Genomic DNA, 23,410 nt, shown 5'->3' on the forward strand with positions numbered 1-23,410 from the left:
CCCGGTACTCACAGCTTTACTTCTGCCAGTACCTCGTCTCCTGCCTTCCAAACTTTACAGAAGCTCTCCTGCGAACCTTGCAGAACTAGCACTCCTGAAAGAAAGGATATTGCGGAGACATGGCTTAGCCACAGCCTGGGGGATGTTTCCAGAATGAGATTTTCACTCTGCAGCGGAGAGTGCGCTGATATGAAACTTCCTGGCAGATTAAAACTGTGTGCCCGACCGAGACTCGAACTCGGGGCCATTGCCTTTCGCGGGCAAGTGCTCTACCAACTGAGCTGCCGAAGCACGACTCACGCCCGGCACTCACAGCTTTACTTCTGCCAGTACCTCGTCTCCTGCCTTCCCCCAGGCTGTGGCTAAGCCATGTCTCCGCAATATCCTTTCTTTCAGGAGTGCTAGTTCTGCATGGTTCGCAGGAGAGCTTCTGTGAAGTTTGGAAGGCATGAGGCGAGGTACTGGCAGAAGTAAAGCTGTGAGTACCGGGCGTGAGTCGCGCTTCGGCAGCTCAGTTGGTAGAGCACTTGCCCGCGAAAGGCAAAGGTCCCGAGTTCGAGTCTCGGTCGGGCACACAGTTTTAATCTGCCAGGAAGTTTCATATCAGCGCACTCTCCGCTGCAGAGTGAAAATCTCATTCTGGAAACTATGAAGGTTGTTGTGATACACCTTACACTTGACGGCTCCCCACACAAAGTAATCGCAAATTGACAGATCTGATGACCTGGATGGCCACTAGGGCTGTGACTGGACTGGCCTCTGCTAACAACTTTGCCACGTGTGAATACTGTGTAAACGTGCTCCACTGACCGGCTGGCTGCATGGGCAGTTGCTATATTCTGTTGGAAATAACTACAGGTGTTTCCCTCCTGCCTTACTGCTGCCACAAATTCACGTCCAATTGTATCTATTCTCCTGGGCCACTTTTATTTGTCCCACCCTGTAAGTGGTGGTGGCTGTCCACCTTTTGCCTTTACGACAGCTTCATCTCCATTGGGGACACTTTCAGTGAGGTGTCTGACTGTGTCTTGAGGATCGGAGGATCAACAGCCCATTGTTCCTCAACAGCTGAAACCAGGGAACATAGTGGTGGTAGCTGGAGTGTGGAGCAAACTCGACGTGCTACTGTATTCAAGTTGGGACTCTGGACAAGTCTCTCCGTTATAGGAATGTTATTGTCTACAAACCGCTGCCTCACAGATGTTGCCTCAGGACACGGTGCATTGTCATGCTGATACAATCAGTCATAGTCCCTGAACTGTCCTCTACTGTACACAGTACACGATGCTGTAAGGTATGTCCCAAATACACTACTGGCCATTAAAATTGCTACACCAAGAAGAAATGCAGATGATAAACGGGTATTCATTGGACAAATATATTATACTAGAACTGACATGTGATTACATTTTCACGCAATTTGGGTGCATAGATCCTGAGAAATCAGTACCCAGAACAACCGCCTCTGGCCGTAATAACGGGCTTGATACGCCTGGGCATTGAGTCAAACAGAGCTCGGATGGCGTGTACAGGTACAGGTGCCCATGCAGCTTCAACACGATACCACAGTTCATCAAGAGTAGTGACTGGCGTATTGTGACGAGCCAGTTGTTCGGCCACCATTGACCAGACGTTTTCAATTGGTGAGAGATCTGGAGAATGTGCTGGGCAGGGCAGCAGTCGAATATTTTCTGAATCCAGAATGGCCCGTACAGGACCTGCAACATGCGGTCGTGCATTATCCTGCTGAAATGTAGGGCTTTGCTGGGATCGAATGAAGGGTAGAGCCACGGGTCGTAACACATCTGAAATGTAACGTCCACTGTTCAATGTGCCGTCAATGCGAACAAGAGGTGACCGAGACGTGTAACCAATGGCACCCCATACCATCACGCCGGGTGATACGCCAGTATGGCGACGACGAATACACGCTTCCAATGTGCGTTCACCGCGATGTCGCCAAACACGGATGCGAACATCATGATGCTGTAAACAGAAACCTGGATTAATCCGAAAAAATGACGTTTTGCCATTCGTGCAGCCAGGTTCGTCGTCGAGTACACCACCGCAGGGGCTCCTGTCTGTGATGCAGCGTCAAGGGCAACCGCAGCCACGGTCTCCGAGCTGATAGTCTGTGCTGCTGCAAACGTCGTCTTGCAAACGTCTTGTAAACGTCCCCATCTGTTGATTCAGGGATCGAGACGTGGCTGCACGATCCGTTACAGGCATGTGGATAAGATGAGTGTCGTCTCGACTGCCAGTGATACGAGGCCGTTGGGACCCAGCATGGCGTTCCGTATTACCCTCCTGAACCCACCGAATCCAAATTCTCATAATAGTGACTGGATCTCGATCAACGCGAGCAGGAATGTCGCGATACGATACCCCGCAATCGGGATAGGCTACAATCGGGCCTTTATCAAGGTCGGAAACGTGATGGTACGCATTTCTCCAACTTACATGAGGCATCACAACAACGTTTCACCAGGCAACGCCGGTTAACTGGTGTTTGTGTATGAGAAATGGGTTGGAAACTTTCCTCATGTCAGCACGTTATAGGTGTTGTCCCCGGCGCCAGCCTTGTGTGAATGCTCAGAAAAGCACAGCATCTTCTTCCTGTCGGTTAAATTTCGCGTCTTTGGAACTCAAGAGTGATTCCCTTTCACCGAGTTCATGCAGTATTTTACGATCATCCTCCGCAATGTTCGACCAGTCTGTCAGTACATGAGGACTGCCTGGCCTTGGATTGGCTGTGGTTCCTCCTTCGCGTTTCCATTTCACAGTCACCAGCAGTCGGTTTGGGCAGCTCTAGAAAGGTCGAAGTGCCGCCGATTGGTCTGTTACTCAGGTAATGGAAATGAGCGTTTGGCGTCATTGGCCAGGAGGACCCTTGTGGGGCAGGTCCAGCAGCCTTGGTGCAGGTCTTATTACATTCGACGCCACATTGGGCGACCTGCGCGCCGGATGGGGATGAAATGGTGAGGAAGACAACACAACAGTCCCTGAGCAGAGAAAATCCCCGACCCAGCTGGGAATCGAACCCGGGCCCGTAGGACGGCAATCCGTCACACTGACCACTCAGCTATCAGGGCGGTCTGTTACTCAGGTGACATCCAGTGTCTTACCGACGTTGGAAGTCATTCAGCTCTCCATGGTTCTGAGCACTATGGGGCTTAACTTCGGAGGTCATCAGTCCCCTAGAACTTAGAACTACTTAAACCTAACTAACCTAAGGACAGCACACACACCCATGCCCGAGGCAGGATTCGAACCTGCGACTGTAGCGGTCGCGCAGTTCCAGGCTGCAACGCCTACAACCACTCGGCCATCCCAGCCGGCAGGCTCTCCATGCCAACCCATTGTGCTGTTACTGCTTATCTACTGGCGACGCCTACCTTTATACTGACAGGTCCAACTCTCATGACGCTAGTGGTCAATTCGACATTCGATAAGGGATTCATGGATACTTTAGATAAGATAGTGTATTACTGTCAGCATTGGCAAAAATGTGTGTGAAATCTTATGGGACTTAACTGCTAAGGTCATCAGTCCCTAAGCTTATACACTACTTACCCTAAATTATCCTAAGGACAAACACACACACCCATGCCCGAGGGAGGACTCGAACCTCCGCCGGGACCAGTCGCACACCACAGTCAGCATTGGCAACGGCCTTGCCGCAGGCGATACACCAGTTCCCGTCAGATCACCGAAGTTAAGCGCTGTCGGGCGTGGTCGGCACTTGGGTGGGTGACCATCTGGGCCGCCATGTGTTGTTGCCATTTTTCGGGGTGCACTCAGCCTCGTGATGCCAATTAAGGAGCTACTCGACCGAATAGTAGCGGCTCCCGTCAAACAAAACCATCATAACGACCAGGAGAGCGGTGTGCTGACCACACGCCCCTCCTATCCGCATCCTCAGTGAGGATGACACGGCGGTCGGATGGTCCCGACGGGCCACTTGTGGTCTGATGACGGAGTACTTTTTATTACTGTCAACAATCCAAATCACACGGAGCTTATATGGTAAGCTTATGTGGTAATTCAGTTTATGTCATAAGTACCACTGTTTTCTCACCTATTATAATTTCCATTCGTTCCCTTTAACGTGATTTTCAAATCCAACAATCTTGACATAGCAAGCGGGGTGTCCTGCGTTGTCAGTTGACAAGTAGTAGCAGCACAATGGCTCAGACATGAGAGTTCAGTGACTCCTAACACGGGCTGGTCATTGGATGTCACATGCACAGCAGGACCAGACAGACCGCATGTACTGACGGACAGCGACTGCCGTGCAGTGCGCCGGGTGGTGGTGAAAAAATCGCACGACATCAACGGAAGGAATCAGTCGTCAGTTCCAGATTGCTACCAGCAGTCCAGACAGCGCTATGACTGTGCTTTAGACATAAAAATGATGGCGTACACTGGTCGAGCAATTCCCCCATAAGCCACATACAGGGTGTTTCAAAAATGACCGGTATATTTGAAACGGCAATAAAACCTAAATGAGCAGCGACAGAAATACACCGTTTGTTGCAATATGCTTGGGACAACAGTACATTTTCAGGCAGACAAACTTTCGAAATTACAGTAGTTACAATTTTCAACAACAGATGGTGCTGCAAGTGATGTGAAAGATATAGAAGACAACGCAGTCTGTGGGTGTGCCATTCTGTGCGTCGTCTTTCTGCTGTAAGCGTGTGCTGTTCACAACGTGCAAGTGTGCTGTAGACAACATGGTTTATTCCTTAGAACAGAGGATTTTTCTGGTGTTGGAATTCCACAGCCTAGAACACAGTGTTGTTGCAACAAGACGAAGTTTTCAACGGAGGTTTAATGTAACCAAAGGACCGAAAAGCGATACAATAAAGGATCTGTTTGAAAAATTTCAACGGACTGGGAACATGACGGCTGAATGTGCCGGAAAGGTAGGGCGACCGCGTACGGCAACCACAGAGGGCAACGCGCAGCTAGTGCAGCAGGTGATCCAACAGCGGCCTCCGGTTTCCGTTCGCCGTGTTGCAGCTGCGGTCCAAATGACGCCAACGTCCACGTATCGTCTCATGCGCCAGAGTTTACACCTCTATCCGTACAAAATTCAAACGCGGCAACCCCTCAGCGCCGCTACCGTTGCTGCACGAGAGACATTCGCTAACGATATAGTGCACAGGATTGATGACGGCGATATGCATGTGGGCAGCATTTGGTTTACTGACGAAACTTGTTTTTACCTGGACGGCTTCGTCAATAAACAGAACTGGCGCATATGGGGAACCGAAAAGCCCCATGTTGCAGTCCCATCGTCCCTGCATCCTCAAAAAGTACTGGTCTGGGCCGACATTTCTTCCAAAGGAATCATTGGCCCATTTTTCAGATCCGAAACGATTACTGCATCACGCTATCTGGGCATTCTTCGTGAATTTGTGGCGGTACAAACTGCCTTAGACGACACTGCGAACACCTCGTGGTTTATGCAAGATGGTGCCCGGCCACATCGCACGGCCGACGTCTTTAATTTCCTGAATGAATATTTCGATGATCGTGTGATTGCTTTGGGCTATCCGAAACATACAGGAGGCGGCGTGGATTGGCCTCCCTATTCGCCAGACATGAACCCCTGTGACTTCTTTCTGTGGGGACACTTGAAAGACCAGGTGTACCGCCAGAATCCAGAAACAATTGAACAGCTGAAGCAGTACATCTCATCTGCATGTGAAGCCATTCCGCCAGACACGTTGTCAAAGGTTTCGGGTAATTTCATTCAGAGACTACGCCATATTATTGCTACGCATGGTGGATATGTGGAAAATATCGTACTATAGAGTTTCCCAGACCGCAGCGCCATCTGTTGTTGAAAATTGTAACTACTGTAATTTCGAAAGTTTGTCTGCCTGAAAATGTACTGTTGTCCCAAGCATATTGCAACAAACGGTGTATTTCTATCGCTGCTCGTTTAGTTTTTATTGCCGTTTCAAATATACCGGTCATTTTTGAAACATCCTGTGTTTCTGCAGGCAATGCTAAGCGACGCTTCAAGTGGTGTAAAAACGAACGCCACTGGACAATGGACGACTGGACAGATTTGGAGTGATGAATCGCGGCACACCCTGTAGCAATCTACATGTACATCTAGATACACTATGTGATCAAAAGTATCCGGACACCACCAAAAGCATACGTTTTTCATATTAGTTGCATTGTGCTGCCACCCACTGGCAGGTGCTCCATATCAGCGACCTCAGTAGTCATTACACATCGTGAGAAAGCAGAATGGGGTGCTGCGTGGAACTCACAGACTTCGAATGTGGTCAGGTGATTGGGTGTCGTTTGTGTCATATATCTGTATGCGACATTTCCACACTCCTAAACATCCCTAGGTCCACTGTTTCTGATATGATAGTGAAGTGGAAACGTGAAGGGGCACGTACAGCACCAAAGCGTACAGGCACTGCTCGTCTGTTGTCTGACAGACTGCCGAGAGTTGAAGAGGGTTGGAATGTGCAAAAGGCAAATGGTTCAAACGGCTCTGAGCACTATGGGACTTAACTTCTGAGGTCATCAGTCCCCTAGAACTTAGAACTACTTAAACCTAACTAACCTAAGGACATCACACACATCCATGCCCGAGGCAGGATTCGAACGTATGACCGTAGCGGACGCGCGGTTCCAGACTGTAGCGCCTAGAACCGCTCGGCCAGTCAGGCCGGCGTGCAAAAGGCAGATATCTATACAGACCATCACACAGGAATTCCAAACTGAATGAGGATCCACTGCAAGTACTGTGACAGTTAGGTGGGAGGTGAGAAAACTTGAATTTAATGGTCGAGCGGCTGCTCATAAGCCACACAACACGCCGGTAAATGCCACACGACGCCTCGCTTGGACGATTGAACAGTGAAAAAACGTTGTGTGGAGTGACGAATGCCCGCTGAACGTCATCTGCCAGCGTGTGCAGTGCCTACAGTAAAATTCGGAGGCAGTGGTGTTATGGTGTGGTCGTGTTTTTCATGGATGGGGCTTGCACTCCTTCTTGTTGTGCGTGGCACTATCACAGCACAGGACTACACTGACGTTTTAAGCACCTTCTTGCTTCCCACTGCCGAAAAGTAATTCGAGGTTGGCGATTGCATCTTTCAACACGATCGAGCACCTGGTTATAACGCACGGCGTGTGGCGGAGTGGTTACACGACAATAACGTCCCAGTAATGGACTGGCCTGCACAAAGTCGTGACCTGAATCCTATAGAATACCTTTGGGATGTTTTGCAACGCCGAATTCGTGCCAGGCCTCATCGACCGACATCGATACCTCTTCTCAGTGCAGCACTCCGTGAAGAATGGGCTGCCATTCCCCAAGAAACATTCCAACACCTGATTAACGTATGCCTGCGAGAATGGAAGCTTTCATCAAGGCTACGGGTGGGCCAACACGATATTGAATTCCAGCATTGCCGATGGAGGGCGCGACGACCGTCCAAGTCATTTTCAGCCAGGTGTCCGGATACTTTTGATCACGTAATGTAGATACTCCCCAAGCTACCATATGGTCCTTGGCGGAAGGCGGCCTGGAAACAATTAAACTTCAACCCCAAATAAGAATTAACCTTTATTACTCGAAAAATCCCATAACTACTACTCGTCATTTCCTTTCCTGTTGCAATCACTAATTGCGAAGGGGAAAAACGGCTGTTTACAGGCCTCCGTATGATACCCAGTTTCTCGTATCTTCGTGGTCCTTAGGCGCAGTGTATGTTGGCGGCAGTAGACTCGTTCTGCCGCCAGCTTCAAATGCCAGTTCTCTAAATTTTCTCAATAGTGTTTATTGAAAAGGAATTCGCCTTCCCTCCAGACGAATGGTAAAACTGGTAGAAGCCGACCTCGGGGAAGATCAGTTTGGATTCAGTAGAAATGTTGGAACACGAGATCTAATACTGACCTTACGACTTATCTTACAAGCTAGATTAAGGAAAGGCAAACCTACGTTTCTAGTATTTGTAGACTTAGAAACAGCTTTTGACAATGTTGACTGGAATACTCTCTTTCAAATTCGAAAGGTGGCAGGGATAAAATACAGGGAGCGAAAGGCTATTTACAATTTGTACAGAAACCAGATGGCAGTTATAAGAGTCGAGGGACACGAAAGGGAAGCAGTGGTTGGGAGGGGAGTGAGACAGGGCTGTAGCCTCTCCCCGATGTTATTCAATCTGTATATTGAGCAAGCAGTAAACGAAACAAAAGAAAAATTTGGAGTAGGTATTAAAATCCATGGAGAAGAAATGAAAACTTTGAGGTTCGCCGATGACATTGTAATTCTGTCAGAGACAGCAAAGGACTTGGAAGAGCAGTTGCACGGAATGGACATTGTCTTGAAAGGAGGATATAAGATGAACATCAACAAAAGCAAAACGAGGGTAATGGAATGTAGTCGAATTAAGTCGGGAGATGCTGAGGGTATTAGATTAGGAAGTGAGACACTTAAAGTAGTAAAGGAGTTTTGCTATTTGGGGAGCAAAATAACTGATGATGGTCGAAGTAGAGAAGATATAAAATATAGACTGGCAATGGCAAGGAAAGCGTTTCTGAAGAAGAGAAATTTGTTAACATCGAGTATAGATTTAAGTGTGAGGAAGTCGTTTCTGAAAGTATTTGTATGGAGTGTAGCCATGTATGGAAGTGAAACATGGACGATAACCAGTTTGGACAAGAAGAGAATAAAAGCTTTCGAAATGTGGTGCTACAGAAGAATGCTGAAGATTAGATGGGTAGAACACATAGCTAATGAGGAGGTATTGAATAGAATTGGGGAGAAGAGGAGCTTGTGGCACAACTTGACTAGAAGAAGGGATCGGTTGGTAGGACATGTTCTGAGACATCGAGGGATCACCAATTTAGTATTGGAGGGCAGCGTGGAGAGTAAAAATCGTAGAGGGAGACAAAGAGATTAATACACTAAACAGATTCAGAAGGATGTAGGTTGCAGTAAGTACTGGGAGATGAAGCAGCTTGCACAGGATAGAGTAGGTTGCAGCGCTGCATCAAACCAGTCTCAGGACTGAAGACCACAACAACAACAACAACAACAACAACAACAACCAGGGACTCCCACTAAAGTTCCCGAAGCATCTCCGTGACACATGTAGTTCGAACCTACCAGCAGCAAATCTAGTAGCCCACCTTTGAAACGCTTCGATGTCTTCCTTCAATCTGACTTGGTACGGATCCCAAGCACTCTAGCAGTACTCAAGAAGAGGTCGAACCAGCGTGCTATATACGGCCTCCTTTACAGGTGAACCACTCTTAGAAAAAAATTCTCCTAATAAACCTGACCATATGGCTTCCCTACCACAGTTTTCATATTCTCGTTCTACTCATATCGCTTTGCATCGTTATGGCTACATATTTAAAAGAGTTGTTTGTGTCACGCAGGACACTAGTAATGCTGTATCCGTACACTGCAGGTTTGATCTTCCTACTCATCCGCATTAACTTACATTTGTCCACATTTAGGCCTAGCTGCCATTTATCACACCAACTGATAATTTTGTCTACGTCGTCTTGTATCTTCCTACAATTCACTCAACTTCGACACCTTACCGTACACCACGGCATCATCAGCAAACAAACACAGATTGCTGCCCATCCTGTCTACCAAATCGTTTATTTATACAGAGTACAACAGCGGTCCTATCTCACTTCACTGGGACAGTCCTGACGATAAACTCGTCTCTGATAAACACACGCTGTCGAGGACAACATACTGGTTATATTATTTATAAAGTCTTTGAGCCGCCGGCCGCTGTGGCCGTGCGGTTCTAAGCGCTTCAGTTTGGAACCGCGTGACCGCTACGGTCGCAGGTTCGAATCCTGCCTCGGGCATGGATGTGTGTGATGTCCTTAGGTTAGTTAGGTTTAAGTAGTGCTAAGTTCTAGGGGACTGATGACCACAGAAGTTAAGTCCCATAGTGCTCAGAGCCATTTGAACCATTTTTTTGAAGTCTTTGAGCCAATCACATATCTGTGAACGTATTCCATACGCTCGTACCTACGTTAACAGCCTGCAATTGGGCACCGTGTCAAATGATTTCCGAAAATCTAGAAATATGGAATCTGTTCATTGCCCCCGTCCATAGTTCTCGGGATATCGTCTGAGAAAAGGGCAAGCTGAGTTTCGCACGAACGATGCGTTCTGAAACCATGCTGATTCAGGGATGTAAGCTTCCGATCTCAAGAAAGTTTATTGTATTCGAACTGAGAATATGTTCAAGATTCTGCAGCAAACGGAAGTTATGGATACTGGTCTGTAATTTTGGGGGTCCGTTCTTTTACCCTTTTTATACGGTGGAGTGAACTGCGCCTTGCTCCAGTCGCTTGAAACTTTGTACTGGACAAGAGATTCTGGTGAAAAGGTTTGAGGCTGGCGAATGTCTGCAGAATACCACGTGCACTGCGCTTAAGAAATTGTTAGATGCGGAAGGGTATGAACACATTTCATAGCATTCTACACTACGTACAGTAGATGATCAGTTTGGGCCGGCCGGAGTGGCCGAGCGGTTCTAGGCGCTACAGTCTGGAACCGCGCGACCGCTACGGTGGCAGGTTCGAATCCTGCTTCGGGCATGGCTGTGTGTGATGTCCTTAGGTTAAACAGATGACATCAGATGTTAAGTCGCATAGTGCTCAGAGCCATTTTTTTTTTTTGTCAGTTTGGAGGCGGTTGTAGTTTCTATTAGCATGGCAGTTCAACCAGAGATAAAGTAGCACTGTGAGGTAATTTTGTTGTGAACAAAAACATTCCTGAAATGGACCAGCCTGCCCAGATTCGCGACCTGAACCTAATGGAATCCTTCTGGGATGATTTAGAACGTCGACTCGGCTCTAGCTCCCAACATGACTTACTTATCTGGGCTCGGCCTGTGGGGAAGAATAGGTTCTCATTCCTCCAGAGGTATTCAGAAACCTCACTGAAAGTGTCCCCAGAAGAACAGAAGCCGACATAAAGGCTGACCACTCCATATAGGTATAGCGAAACAGCAGGTGTGCATGAACTCACCGGCAGCAGTGGACGCTAGCTATTGTGGCATTTCGGCAACAGATGAGGGCGCCGCGACATCATATTGCACACTGCGGCAGGCCATTGGCGATGCATGAATAAATACACTACTCCGTAATAGTAATCGTTCGGCAGATAACATTTATTATGACGTTCAAGAGACAGCACTGTTTGCCATCATAAGGGTGCTCATTTGCATTTGTCCACTGGCGATATATAAACACACTACTGGCCATTAAAACTGCTACACCAAGAAGAAATGCAGATGATAAACGGGTATTCATTGGACAAATATATTATACTAGTACTGGCATGTGATTACATTTTGACGCAATTTGGGTGCATAGATCCTGAGAAATCAGCACCCAGAACAACCACCTCTGGTCGTAATAACGGCCTTGATAGGCCTGGACATTGAGTCAAACAGAGCTTGTATGGCGTCTACAGGTACAGCTGCCCATGCAGCTTCAACACGATACCACAGTTCATCGAGAGTAGTGACTGGCGTATTGTGACGAGCCAGTTGCTCGGCCACCATTGACCAGACGTTTTCAGTTGGTGAGAGATCTGGAGAATGTGCTGGTTAGGGTAGCAGTCGAACATTTTCTGTATCCAGAAAGGCCCGTACAGGACCTGCAATATGGGGTCGTGCATTATCCTGCTGAAATGTAGGGTTTTACAGGGATCGAATGAAGGGTAGAGCCACGGGTCGTAACACATCTGAAATGTGCCGTCAATGCGAACAAGAGGTGACCGAGACGTGTAACCAGTGGCACCCCATACCATCATACCGGGTGATACGCCAGTATGGCGATGACGAATACACGCTTTCAATGTGCGTTCACCGCGATTTCCCCAAACCCGGATGCGACCGTCATGATGCTGTAAACACAACCTCAATTCACCCGAAAAAAATGACGTTTTGCCATTCGTGCACCCAGGTTCGTCACTGAGTACACCATCGCAGGCGCTCCTCTCTGTGATTCAGTGTCAAGGGTAACCGCAGCCACGGTCTCCGAGCTGATAGTCCATGTTGTTGCAAACGTCGTCGAACTGTTCGTGCAGACGGTTGTTGTCTTGCAAACGTCCCCATCTGTAGACTCAGGGATCGAGACGTGGTTGCACGATCCGTTACAGCCATGCGGATAAGATGCCTGTCATCTCGACTGCTAGTGATACGAGGCCGTTGGTATCCAGCACGGCGTTCCGTGTTACCCTCCTGAACCCACCGATTCCATATTCTGCTAACAGTCATTGTATCTCGACCAACGCGAGCAGCAATGTCGCGATACGATAAACCGCCATCGCGGTAGGCTACAATCCGACCTTACACGAGGCATCACAGCAACGTTTCACCAGGCAACGCCAGTCAACTGCTGTTTGTGTATGAGAAATCGGTTGGAAACTTTCCTCATGTCAGCACGTTGTAGGTGTCGCTACCGGCACCAACCTTGTGTGAATGCTCTGAAAAGCTAATCATTTGCATATCACAGTATCTTCTTCCTATCGGTTAAATTTCGCGTCTGTGCCACGTCATCTTCGTGGCGTAGGAATTTTAATGGCCAGTAGTGCAGGTATGGTAGAGGAGAATGTTGTACCTTGATGTTAGTGCACCTACGAACATGTGACACTCCTGGGCGATGCTTCAGCCTTCTGGCCGATTTGAGAATCACTTTGGGGAGAGTGCGCTAGAGAACGCCATAAGCAGTTTTCGGTGTTTTCCACTATTTTTGTTGCTCGGAAACATAGCGTTGTGTTTTGGCAGCGTTTTTGAATATCAGGAGTTTAACATATTTCAGTGTTGTTTACTATTTTAAACCTACTTTGAGGATATCGCTCATTCTCCACTTGCAGAGCTTTATGGTGAGTAAAGTTCCGTATATTTTTAAAACTGCACTATGTCATCAAAAGCATCCGGACATCTGGCTGAAAATGACTTACAAGTATGTCGCACGCTCCATCGGTAATGCTGGAATTCAGTACGGTGTAGGCCCACCCTCAACCCTGATGACAGCTTCCACTCTCTAAGGCATATGTTCAATCAGGTGCTGGAAGGTTTTTTTGGGGAATGGCAGCCCATTCTTCACGGACTGCTGCGCTGAGGAGAGGTACCGATGTGGGTCGGTGAGGCCTGGCACGAAGCCGGCGTTCCGAAACATCCCAAACATATTCTATAGGATTCAGATCAGGACTCTGTGCAGGCCAGTCCGTTACAGGGATGTTATTGTCGTGTATCCACTCTGCCACAGGGCGTGCATTAGGAACAGGTGCTCGATCGTGTTGAAAGATGCAATCGGCATCCCCGAATTGCTCTTCAACAGTGAGAAGCAAGAAGGTGCTTAAAACATCAATGTAGGCCTGTGCTGTGATAGAGCCACGAAAAACAACAAGGGGTGCAAGCTCCCTCCGTGAAAAATATGACCACACCATAACACCACCGCTTCCGAATTTTACTGTTGGCACTACACAAGCTGGCAGATGACGTTCAGCGGGCATTCGCCATAACCATACTCTGCCATCGGATCGCCACATTGTGTACCGTGATTCGTCACTCCTCACAATTTTTTCCTACTTTTCAATCGTCCACTGTTTACCCTCCTTACCCCAGGGGTGGCGTCTTTTGGCATTTACCAGCGTGATGTGTCTCTCGACCACGAAATCCAAGTTTTGTCAACTCCCGCCTAACTGTCATAGCACTTGCAGTGGATCGTGATGCAGCTTGGAATCGCTGTGTGATGGTCTGGATAGATGTCTGCCTATTACACTTTACGACCCACTTCAACTGTCGGCGGTCTCTTATCAGTCAACATACGAGGTCGGCCTGTACGCTTTTGTGCTTTACGTGTTCCTTCACGTTTCCACTTCACTGTTGCATCGGAAACAGTGAACCTAGGGATCTTTAGGAGCATGGTAATCTCGCGTATCACAGAAGCGACACTCAATCACCTGACCACGTTCAAAGTCCGTGAGTTCCGCGGAGCGCCCCATTCTGCTCTCTCACGATGTCTAATGAGTACTGAGGTCTCTGATATGGAGTACCCGTCAGTAGGTGACAGTACAATGCAGCTAAAATGGAAAACATATGTTTCTGTGGGTGTCTGGATACTTTTGATCACATAGTGTAGTTACATAACGTTGGACGGTTAAGTCATACATCGCCAGTCACATGCCATCTTTTACCTCCAAAAGGAAGATGGTCTGCTGATTTTTTGCTAGGGTGAAACTCAAGTGGACGTAAGACTGTCTTTAAATGGCATAGAAGAGGTCATCAAATGTACTGCTGGACTCACACCATGAGACTCGTGTTATATTTTCAAATGAACTCAGTTTCTTTAATAGCTTTAACTACTTGTCCTGTCTTGAAAACAGAAATTCATGTTGCTTGCCAACAGGTTTCCTTTCAAAACGTTTTTAATATTTGTTTTTGCTAATACTTCTTCTTAATTTCTTTTCATTTACTCATTATTACTGCGTTGTAGAGTAATAATGTAACACAGGGACTATAAAATACAGTGTAGGTAAGATTCTATCGACTGCAACAACAGTGTTGTAGCGTTTTGCACGTTTTGGAAGACGTTACTTTTCCAGATTATTTTTTATAATTTCACAAAAAAAGACTGCAGCTCACGTAATCGGAATGTTATCATTTCACAATTGGAAACAAAAAAAGAAATACACTACCGTCCATTAAAATTGCTGCAGCACGAAGATGACGTGCTACAGACATGCAAATGATTAGCTTTTCAGAGCAAACACACAAGGTTGGCGCCGGTGGCGACACATACAACGTGCTGACATGAGGAAAGTTTCCAACCGATTTCTCATACACACAGCAGCTGACCGGCGTTGCCTGGTGAAACGTTGTTGTGGAACATCGTGTAAGGAGGAGAAATGCGTACCATCACGTTTCCGACTTTGATAAAGATCGGATTGTAGCCTACGGCGATTGCGGTTTATCGTATCGGGACATCGCTGCTCGCGCCGGTCGAGATCCAATGACTGTTAGCAGAATATGGAATCGGTGGGTTCAGGAGGGTAATAAGGAACTCCGTGCTGGATCCCAACGGCCTCGTATCACTAGCAGTCGAGATGACAGGCATCTTATCCGCATGGCTGTAACGGATCGTGCAGCCACGTCTCGATCCCTGAGTCAACAGATGGGGACGTTTGCAAGACAACAACCGTCTGCACGAACAGTTCAACGACGTTTGCAGCAGCACAGACCATCAGCTCGGAGACCGTGGCTGCGGTTACCCTTGACGCTGCATCACAGACTGGAGCGCGTGCGATGGTGTACTCGACGTCGAACTTGGGTGCACGAATGGCAAAACCCCATTTTTCGGGTAAATCCAGGTTCTGTTTACAGCATCATGATGGTCGCGTTCGTGTTTGGAGACATCGCGTTGAACGCACATTGTAAGCGTGTATTCGTCATCGCCATACTGGCTTATCACCCGGCGAGATGGTATCGGATTCCATTGGTTACACGTCTCGGTCACCTCTTGTACGCATTGACGGCACTCTGAACAGCGGACGTTACATTTCAGATGTGTTACGACCCGTGGCTCTAGCCTTCATTCGATCCCTGCGAAACCCCACATTTCAGCAGGATAATGCACGAACGCATGTTGCAGGTCCTGTACGGGTCTTTCTGGATACAGAAAATGTTCTACTGCTGCCATGTCCAGCACATTCTCCAGATCTCTCACTAACTGAAAACGTCTGGTCAATGGTAGCGGAGCAACTGGCTCGTCACAATACGCCAGTCACTACTCTTGATGAACTCTGGTATCGTGTTGAAGCTGCATGGGCAGCTGTACCTGTACACGCCATCCGAGCTCTGTTTGACTCAATGCCGAGGCGTATCAAGGCCGTTATTACGGCCAGTCGTGGTTGTTCTGGGTACTGATTTCTCAGGATCTATGCACCCTAATTCCGTGAAAACATAATCACATGTCAGTTCTAGTATAATATATTTGTCGAATGAATACCCGTTTATCATCTGAATTTCTTCTTGGTGCAGCGATTTTAATGGTCAGTAGTGTAGCTATTTCGGGGCTGTATTCCAAGATACAACGTTCTCCCTTTTATTTTCAAGTGGTCAGTGAAAGCAGGAGTCCTTATTAAACTAAAATCTATTTGCAAAGTTTCGGCGTCATATGCGTGTGGCATCAACAGCGATCTCATCTTTGTAATTGTCGCTTAGTAGCGGATAAATATACAGGACATAACTAAATTCCCTTTACAGACTTTGAAGACAGGTTCTTTAGAACAAAACAAGAAAAAATCGTAGTAAACATGGGCTCTAAGATGCATATCTTCGATACTGTGAAACACATCTCTTGTACTGCAAGCCCTTTGCTTTCCATAATCTCGGACGAGTTAGTATGCAATAAAATAAGAACACATGTCCAGTAAACAAACGATCTGAAATGCACATCTTCAGAGGTATGGGCAGTTGTACATCTTCGCTACTATGAAACAGCTCTGTACTGAACAAGCGCACATAGCTCTAAAGGTAGACATCTTCTGGAAAAATCTGGTGCAAAAATATACGTGAACTATGTCAAAAAGACGAAAAAAGCGATGACACACGACATAGGAATTTTATCGTTTGCAAATGGACATACAAGTCCCATCTATGATTCGACGCTGCGTGCGTTGTAATATCATGATGCTCTTATTTTTCTCTCTTGATAAAAGGTCTGTACTGCTGGAAATTATGTATTTGTTATCTATAAAATATAACTTACTTTTGTTAAAGTGATATGTGATGTTCTCTCTGGCAACTTGCAGAATTAATTTCAGATGGAAATTTTCGTTGTTGGCAGCCATTACTACCTGGATTCGAATACGACCGCAGTGGCCAGCTTATTCAGAGAAAAACTACGTCATTACCCACGACGAGTTATTATGCAAGTATTACTATTGAGATTTTCCTGAATTTCAGCAAATTTTAGGTGCACCAGATTGCAGACTACCGAAAGTGTTCCAGCACTGATGCAGCTAACACTTCTACCTTCGGTCAAAAGTATGAAATGTTCTCTTTAGTCTTAAGAAAAAGCAACATTACATTGGCAACACATATAAACAGGACCATAATTTCCCTGTAAATAAGAGAATATCACATTCTTGACTGAAAAACTGCTGTTATGTGAAGAGGCAACGCCCCGTTTAGATCATTGCTAGCCATTCCTTAGGAAATTCTCCTTAGTGTTAGACAGATAATATTACACTAGGAATTTATGTAACAGTGTTGTAATTTTATCTCCCTTATAACTACGTGGGCATAAACTGTTGGCATTTGTGTATAAAAGCTCGCAACTGTAAATAGTGTTAAACTATACGACGAATATCATTTCATTCCAATTCATTAGTAAAACCCTTTTTAGAAATACAGTATGCATTTTAGAGGCCATGTTTACAAGATATTTCTTTGTTTTGGTGTAAGGAACCTGTTCTCAAACTCTGTAAGGGATTTTAGTTACACCCTGAGAAAAGTGCACCTTCTCGTGATTGGTTGTAATAACAATCTTTAGAATACTAAAATTTACTGCGACCTTTAAAAGACAGACTGGTGCACCATCATCACGTTTCGCTTTGCTGCATTTGTACATCGCCGACACATGAACTCACAGCTGTTTGTCGTCAGTAGTAGCAGTAACAGCGTGGATATTTATTTCTATCGCGACGTTTCGGCGTCATATGTGTACGCCGTCGTCAGGTAAACCATAGCAGTTGTCCATTGGCGACACATGGACGCAGCACAACGCAGCTCTGTGTCGTCAGTAGTAGACCTAACACTGTGGAGATTTATTCCTGTCGCGACGTTTCGACGTCAGATGTACGTGCCGTCGTCAGGTACTCACCGTTGCAGTGCGCGGCGACGACCTCGAGGCGGTAGGGGCGGTCGGGCGCGTTGTCCTTCAGCGCGGGCGAGATGTTAAGCAGGCGGCCGTCGCAGCCGTACAGCTTCACGATGTCCAGCGGGCCCGCCTCCGCCGCGGACCGGAACAGCTCTGCCAACACCACGAAAAACGGTCGCGCCGATCAGGTTGGCAGCCCTGCGCTCTGCTCCCGAGGCTTCGCGCCGCGACGCGCTGCGCACATAGCTATTATCTTTGGCGCGCTCCGCAGCCGCGCGCACAGCTATTACCTCTGAAGCGCTCTGCGCTCGATCACCGCGTAGCAGCTATTATCTCTGAAGCGCTCTGCGCTCGCTCACCGCGTAGCAGCTATTATCTCTGATGACGCGCGGCGCCTCGGCGGACAGCTGTTACCTCTGGCTAGGCGCGTCGACTCTTATGTTCACGCGCGGGCAGCTATTATCTCTGGCGAGGCGGAGCAACGCGATGCGCCGAGAAGTTAATAGCTGCGCGGCGTAATCCGCTCTGTGCAGATTGTGTTACGCCCGGCGCTCGGGCAAATAGCGAAGCGCTCGGGTTACATAATGTCACTACAGTTATAAATCAGATAGAAACACTCGTATTTAAATTTATACATAATGCAGCACCAAATTAATCTGTTTTTCTCTCCTTCCAGAGTCTATATTTCAACAGTGGATCGGAAATGTCAGACTCACATGTATATATATATAATTAAGTTTGTACGGAACCTTCAGAGCGCAAGTCCTGTTTGCGCTGCTACATCTCTTTTCTTATGCAAGTAAGTTAAGTGCAAAAAGACATAGTGTACATTATTTTTCAGTTCTCCCAACAAATGTAAGCCATATATATATCTCAGGCTCACATTTGTCAGGAGAACTGAAAATATAAAGAGGTCCCATACTCTGGGAGCATAGGGGACGATGCGCCATAGGGTGGTGGGGTTTCGGGTTCCACTGGATAGGTCAGGAGTCCACTACACGCAGCAAGCGGCTACACGGGTAGCAGGGGTTGTGTGGCGTGGACTGGGCGGTTTTTAGGTTAGGTGGCCTCGGGCAAGTACAGAAAGGGCAACAGCCTCAAAGGGTGCGGGGCAAAGTCAGGACATGCAGGGACTGAGCAGCAATCGGTATTGTAATTGTAAACTGTCGAAGCTGCATTGGTAAAGTGCCGGAACTTCAAGCGCTGATAAAAAGCACCGAAGCTGAAATCGTTATAGGTACAGAAAGCTGGCTGAAGCCAGAGATAAATCCTGCCGAAATTTTTACAAAGGCACAGACGGTGATTAGAAAGGATAGATTGCATGCAACAGGTGGTGGCGTGTTTGTCGCTGTTAATAGTAGTTTATCCTGTAGTGAGGTAGAAGTGGATTATTATGGGTGGAGGTTACACTCAACAACTGTGCTAGGTTAATAGTTGGCTCCTTTTACCGACCTCCCGACTCAGCAGCATTAGTGGCAGAACAACTGAGAAAAAATTTTGAATACATTTCACATAAATTTTCTCAGCATGTTATAGTTTTAGGTGGAGATTTCAATTTACCAGATATAGATTGGGACACTCAGATGTTTAGGACGGGTGGTAGGGACAGAGCATCGAGTGACATTATACTGAGCGCACTATCCGAAAATGACCTCGAGCAATTAAACAGAGAACCGACTCGGGGAGATAACATCTTGGACCTACTGATAACAAACAGACCCGAACTTTTCGACTCTGTAAGTGTAGAACAGGGAATCAGTGATCATAAGGCCGTTGCAGCAACCCTGAATATGGAAGTTCATCGGAATATAAAAAAAGGGAGGAAGGTTTATCTGTTTAGCAAGAGTAATAGAAGGCAGATTTCAGACTACCTAACAGATCAAAACGAAAATTTCTGTTCCGACACTGACAATGTTGAGTGTTTATGGAAAAAGTTCAAGGCAATCGTAAAATGCGTTTTAGACAGGGACGTGCCGAGTAAAACTGTGAGGGACGGCAAAAACCCACCGTGGTTCAACAACAAAGTTAGGAAACTACTGCGAAAGCAAAGAGAGCTTCACTCCAAGTTTAAACGCAGCCAAAACCTCTCAGACAAACAGAAGCTAAACGATGTCAAAGTCAGCGTAAGGAGGACTATGCGTGAAGCGTTCAGTGAATTCGAAAGTAAAATTCTATGTACTGACTTGACAGAAAATCCTAGGAAGTTCTGGTCTTACGTTAAATCAGTAAGTGGCTCGAAACAGCATATCCAGACACTCCGGGATGATGATGGCATTGAAACAGAGGATGACACGCGTGAAGCTGAAATAAACATCTTTTTCCAAAGCTGTTTCACAGAGGAAGACCGCACTGCAGTTCCTTCTCTAAATCCTCGCACAAACGAAAAAATGGCTGACATCGAAATAAGTGTCCAAGGAATAGAAAAGCAACTGGAATCACTCAATAGAGGAAAGTCCACTGGACCTGACGGGATACCAATTCGATTCTACACAGAGTACGCGAAAGAACTTGCCCCCCTTCTAACAGCCGTGTACCGCAAGTCTCTAGAGGAACGGAAGATTCCAAATGATTGGAAAAGAGCACAGGTAGTCCCAGTCTTCAAGAAGGGTCGTCGAGCAGATGCGCAAAACTATAGACCTATATCTCTGACGTCGATCTGTTGTAGAATTTTAGAACATGTTTTTTGCTCGAGTATCATGTCGTTTTTGGAAACCCAGAATCTAATCAGTAGGAATCAACATGGATTCCGGAAACAGCGATCGTGTGAGACCCAACTCGCTTTATTTGTTCATGAGACCCAGAAAATATTAGATACAGGCTCCCAGGTAGATGCTATTTTCCTTGACTTCCGGAAGGCGTTCGATACAGTTCCGCACTGTCGCCTGATAAACAAAGTAAGAGCCTACGGAATATGAGACCAGCTGTGTGGCTGGATTGAAGAGTTTTTAGCAAACAGAACACAGCATGTTGTTATCAATGGAGAGACGTCTACAGACGTCAAAGTAACCTCTGGCGTGCCACAGGGGAGTGTTATGGGACCATTGCTTTTCACAATATATATAAATGACCTAGTAGATAGTGTCGGAAGTTCCATGCGGCTTTTCGCGGATGATGCTGTAGTATACAGAGAAGTTGCAGCATTAGAAAATTGCAGTATAATGCAGAAAGATCTGCAGCGGATAGGCACTTGGTGCAGGGAGTGGCAACTGACCCTTAACATAGACAAATGTAATGTATTGCGAATACATAGAAAGAAGTATCCTTTATTGTATGATTATATGATAGCGGAACAAACACTGGTAGCAGTTACTTCTGTAAAATATCTGGGAGTATGCGTGCGGAACGATTTGAAGTGGAATGATCATATAAAATTAATTGTTGGTAAGGCGGGCACCAGGTTGAGATTCATTGGGAGAGTCCTTTGAACATGTAGTTCATCAACAAAGGAGGTGGCTTACAAAACACTCGTTCGACCTATACTTGAGTATTGCTCACCAGTGTGGGATCCGTACCAGATCGGGTTGACGGAGGAGATAGAGAAGATCCAAAGAAGAGCGGCGCGTTTCGTCACAGGGTTATTTGGTAAGCGTGATAGCGTTACGGAGATGTTTAGCAAACTCAAGTGGCAGACTCTGCAAGAGAGGCGCTCTGCATCGCGGTGTAGATTGCTCGCCAGGTTTCGAGAGGGTGCGTTTCTGGATGAGGTATCGAATATATTGCTTCCCCCTACTTATGCCTCCTGAGGAGATCACGAATGTAAAATTAGAGAGATTAGAGCGCGCACGGAGGCTTTCAGACAGTCGTTCTTCCCGCGAACCATACGCGACTGGTACAGGAAAGGGAGGTAATGGCAGTGGCACGTAAAGTGCCCTCGGCCACACACCGTTGGGTGGCTTGCGGAGTATAAATGTAGATGTAGATGTAGATGCGGGAAACCCGCACCGCCGTACTAGGCAAGGAGCTAGCGGTGGTGCTTTTCCATTGCCGTCCTCCGATATGGGAAGAGCAGAAAGTAACGCACAATATTTTTTTTATCCCCTGGTATTGCAGCTGGAATATTGAAATTTCGCGACAGTATAGTTTGAAGTAAGTTTGCACGACAGCAGGTATTTTGTTTTCAAGTGCAGCTCTAGCGGGAGAAGCCTGAACTACGAAACAGAAATGGCGTGCGCGACACTGTCGCCAACTTTGGAAGAGCAGCGAAGTGTAGCCCGCTATTTCTACATCTACATCTACATTTATACTCCGCAAGCCACCCAACGGTGTGTGGCGGAGGGCACTTTACGTGCCACTGTCATTACCTCCCTTTCCTGTACCAGTCGCGTATGGTTCGCGGGAAGAACGACTGTCTGAAAGCCTCCGCGCGCGCTCTGATCTCTCTAATTTTGCATTCGTGATCTCCTCGGGAGGCATAAGTAGGGGGAAGCAATATATTCGATACCTCATCCAGAAACGCACCCTCTCGAAACCTGGCGAGCAAGCTACACCGCGATGCAGAGCGCCTCTCTTGCAGAGTCTGCCACTTGAGTTTATTAAACATCTCCGTAACGCTATCACGCTTACCAAATAACCCTGTGACGAAACGCGCCGCTCTTCTTTGGATCTTCTCTATCTCCTCCGTCAACCCGATCTGGTACGGATCCCACACTGATGAGCAATACTCAAGTATAGGTCGAACGAGTGTTTTGTAAGCCACCTCTTTTGTTGATGGACTACATTTTATAAGGACTCTCCCAATGAATCTCAACTTGGCAACCGCCTTACCAACAATTAATTTTATATGATCATTCCACTTCAAATCGTTCCGCACGCATACTCCCAGATATTTTACAGAAGTAACTGCTACCAGTGTTTGTTCCGCTATCATATAATCATACAATAAAGGATCCTTCTTTCTATGTATTCGCAATACATTACATTTGTCTATGTTAAGAGGCAGTTGCCACTCCCTGCACCAAGTGCCTATCCGCTGCAGATCTTCCTGCATTTCGCTACAATTTTCTAATGCTGCAACTTCTCTGTACACTACAGCATCATCCGCGAAAAGCCGCATGGCTTGTGGGCCAAAGGGCGCAGACCGATTGAAATTCACAGGGACTTGCGTGGCGGACCGCCCTTTGCCCGTCTTAGTGCAGTAACCTGTGGCTTTCTGCAGAAACATTGAGCCATGCTGTCTCTATAGCCGTCCATATTTGCGAAAGAGTACAGCATTTTGTCCACGAACTGACCTCGATTATGTCCGATGAACGTTCGATGGGATTCATGTCGGGTAATCTGGGTGGTCAAAACACTCCCTCGAATTAACCAGAATGTTCTTCAAACCAGCTGTGAACAATCGTGGCCTGGTGATGTGGCGCGTCGTTGTTTGGGAACTGAAATCCTTGAATGGCTGCAGATGAGCTGAACATAACCATTTACATTAAAAATTTAGTTACCCACCTTCCACACGGAGCACGTCCGTATCTCACCACTGACTTCTACTATCAGCCGCACG

At 46.9% G+C, this 23,410-nt stretch overlaps 1 protein-coding gene and 1 pseudogene across 1 annotated transcript in view; one reads left to right on the forward strand and one right to left on the reverse strand.

Annotated features, from left to right (window-relative positions):
* Window positions 1-23,410, reverse strand: part of LOC124720051 (high affinity cGMP-specific 3',5'-cyclic phosphodiesterase 9A) — a gene marked incomplete at its 3' end in the record, with an annotated part of 606,367 nt that overhangs the window by 198,726 nt on the left and 384,231 nt on the right. Inside the window, exon 2 of the mRNA XM_047245312.1 lies at window positions 17,920-18,069. Within this exon, the coding sequence (XP_047101268.1) occupies window positions 17,920-18,069 (150 nt within the window). The remainder of the gene's footprint in view (window positions 1-17,919; window positions 18,070-23,410) is intronic.
* On the forward strand, window positions 3,665-3,782 carry LOC124720629 (annotated as a pseudogene).

The sequence above is a fragment of the Schistocerca piceifrons genome, chromosome 11 (genome assembly GCF_021461385.2).
Source record: "Schistocerca piceifrons isolate TAMUIC-IGC-003096 chromosome 11, iqSchPice1.1, whole genome shotgun sequence".
NCBI lineage: Eukaryota > Metazoa > Arthropoda > Insecta > Orthoptera > Acrididae > Schistocerca > Schistocerca piceifrons.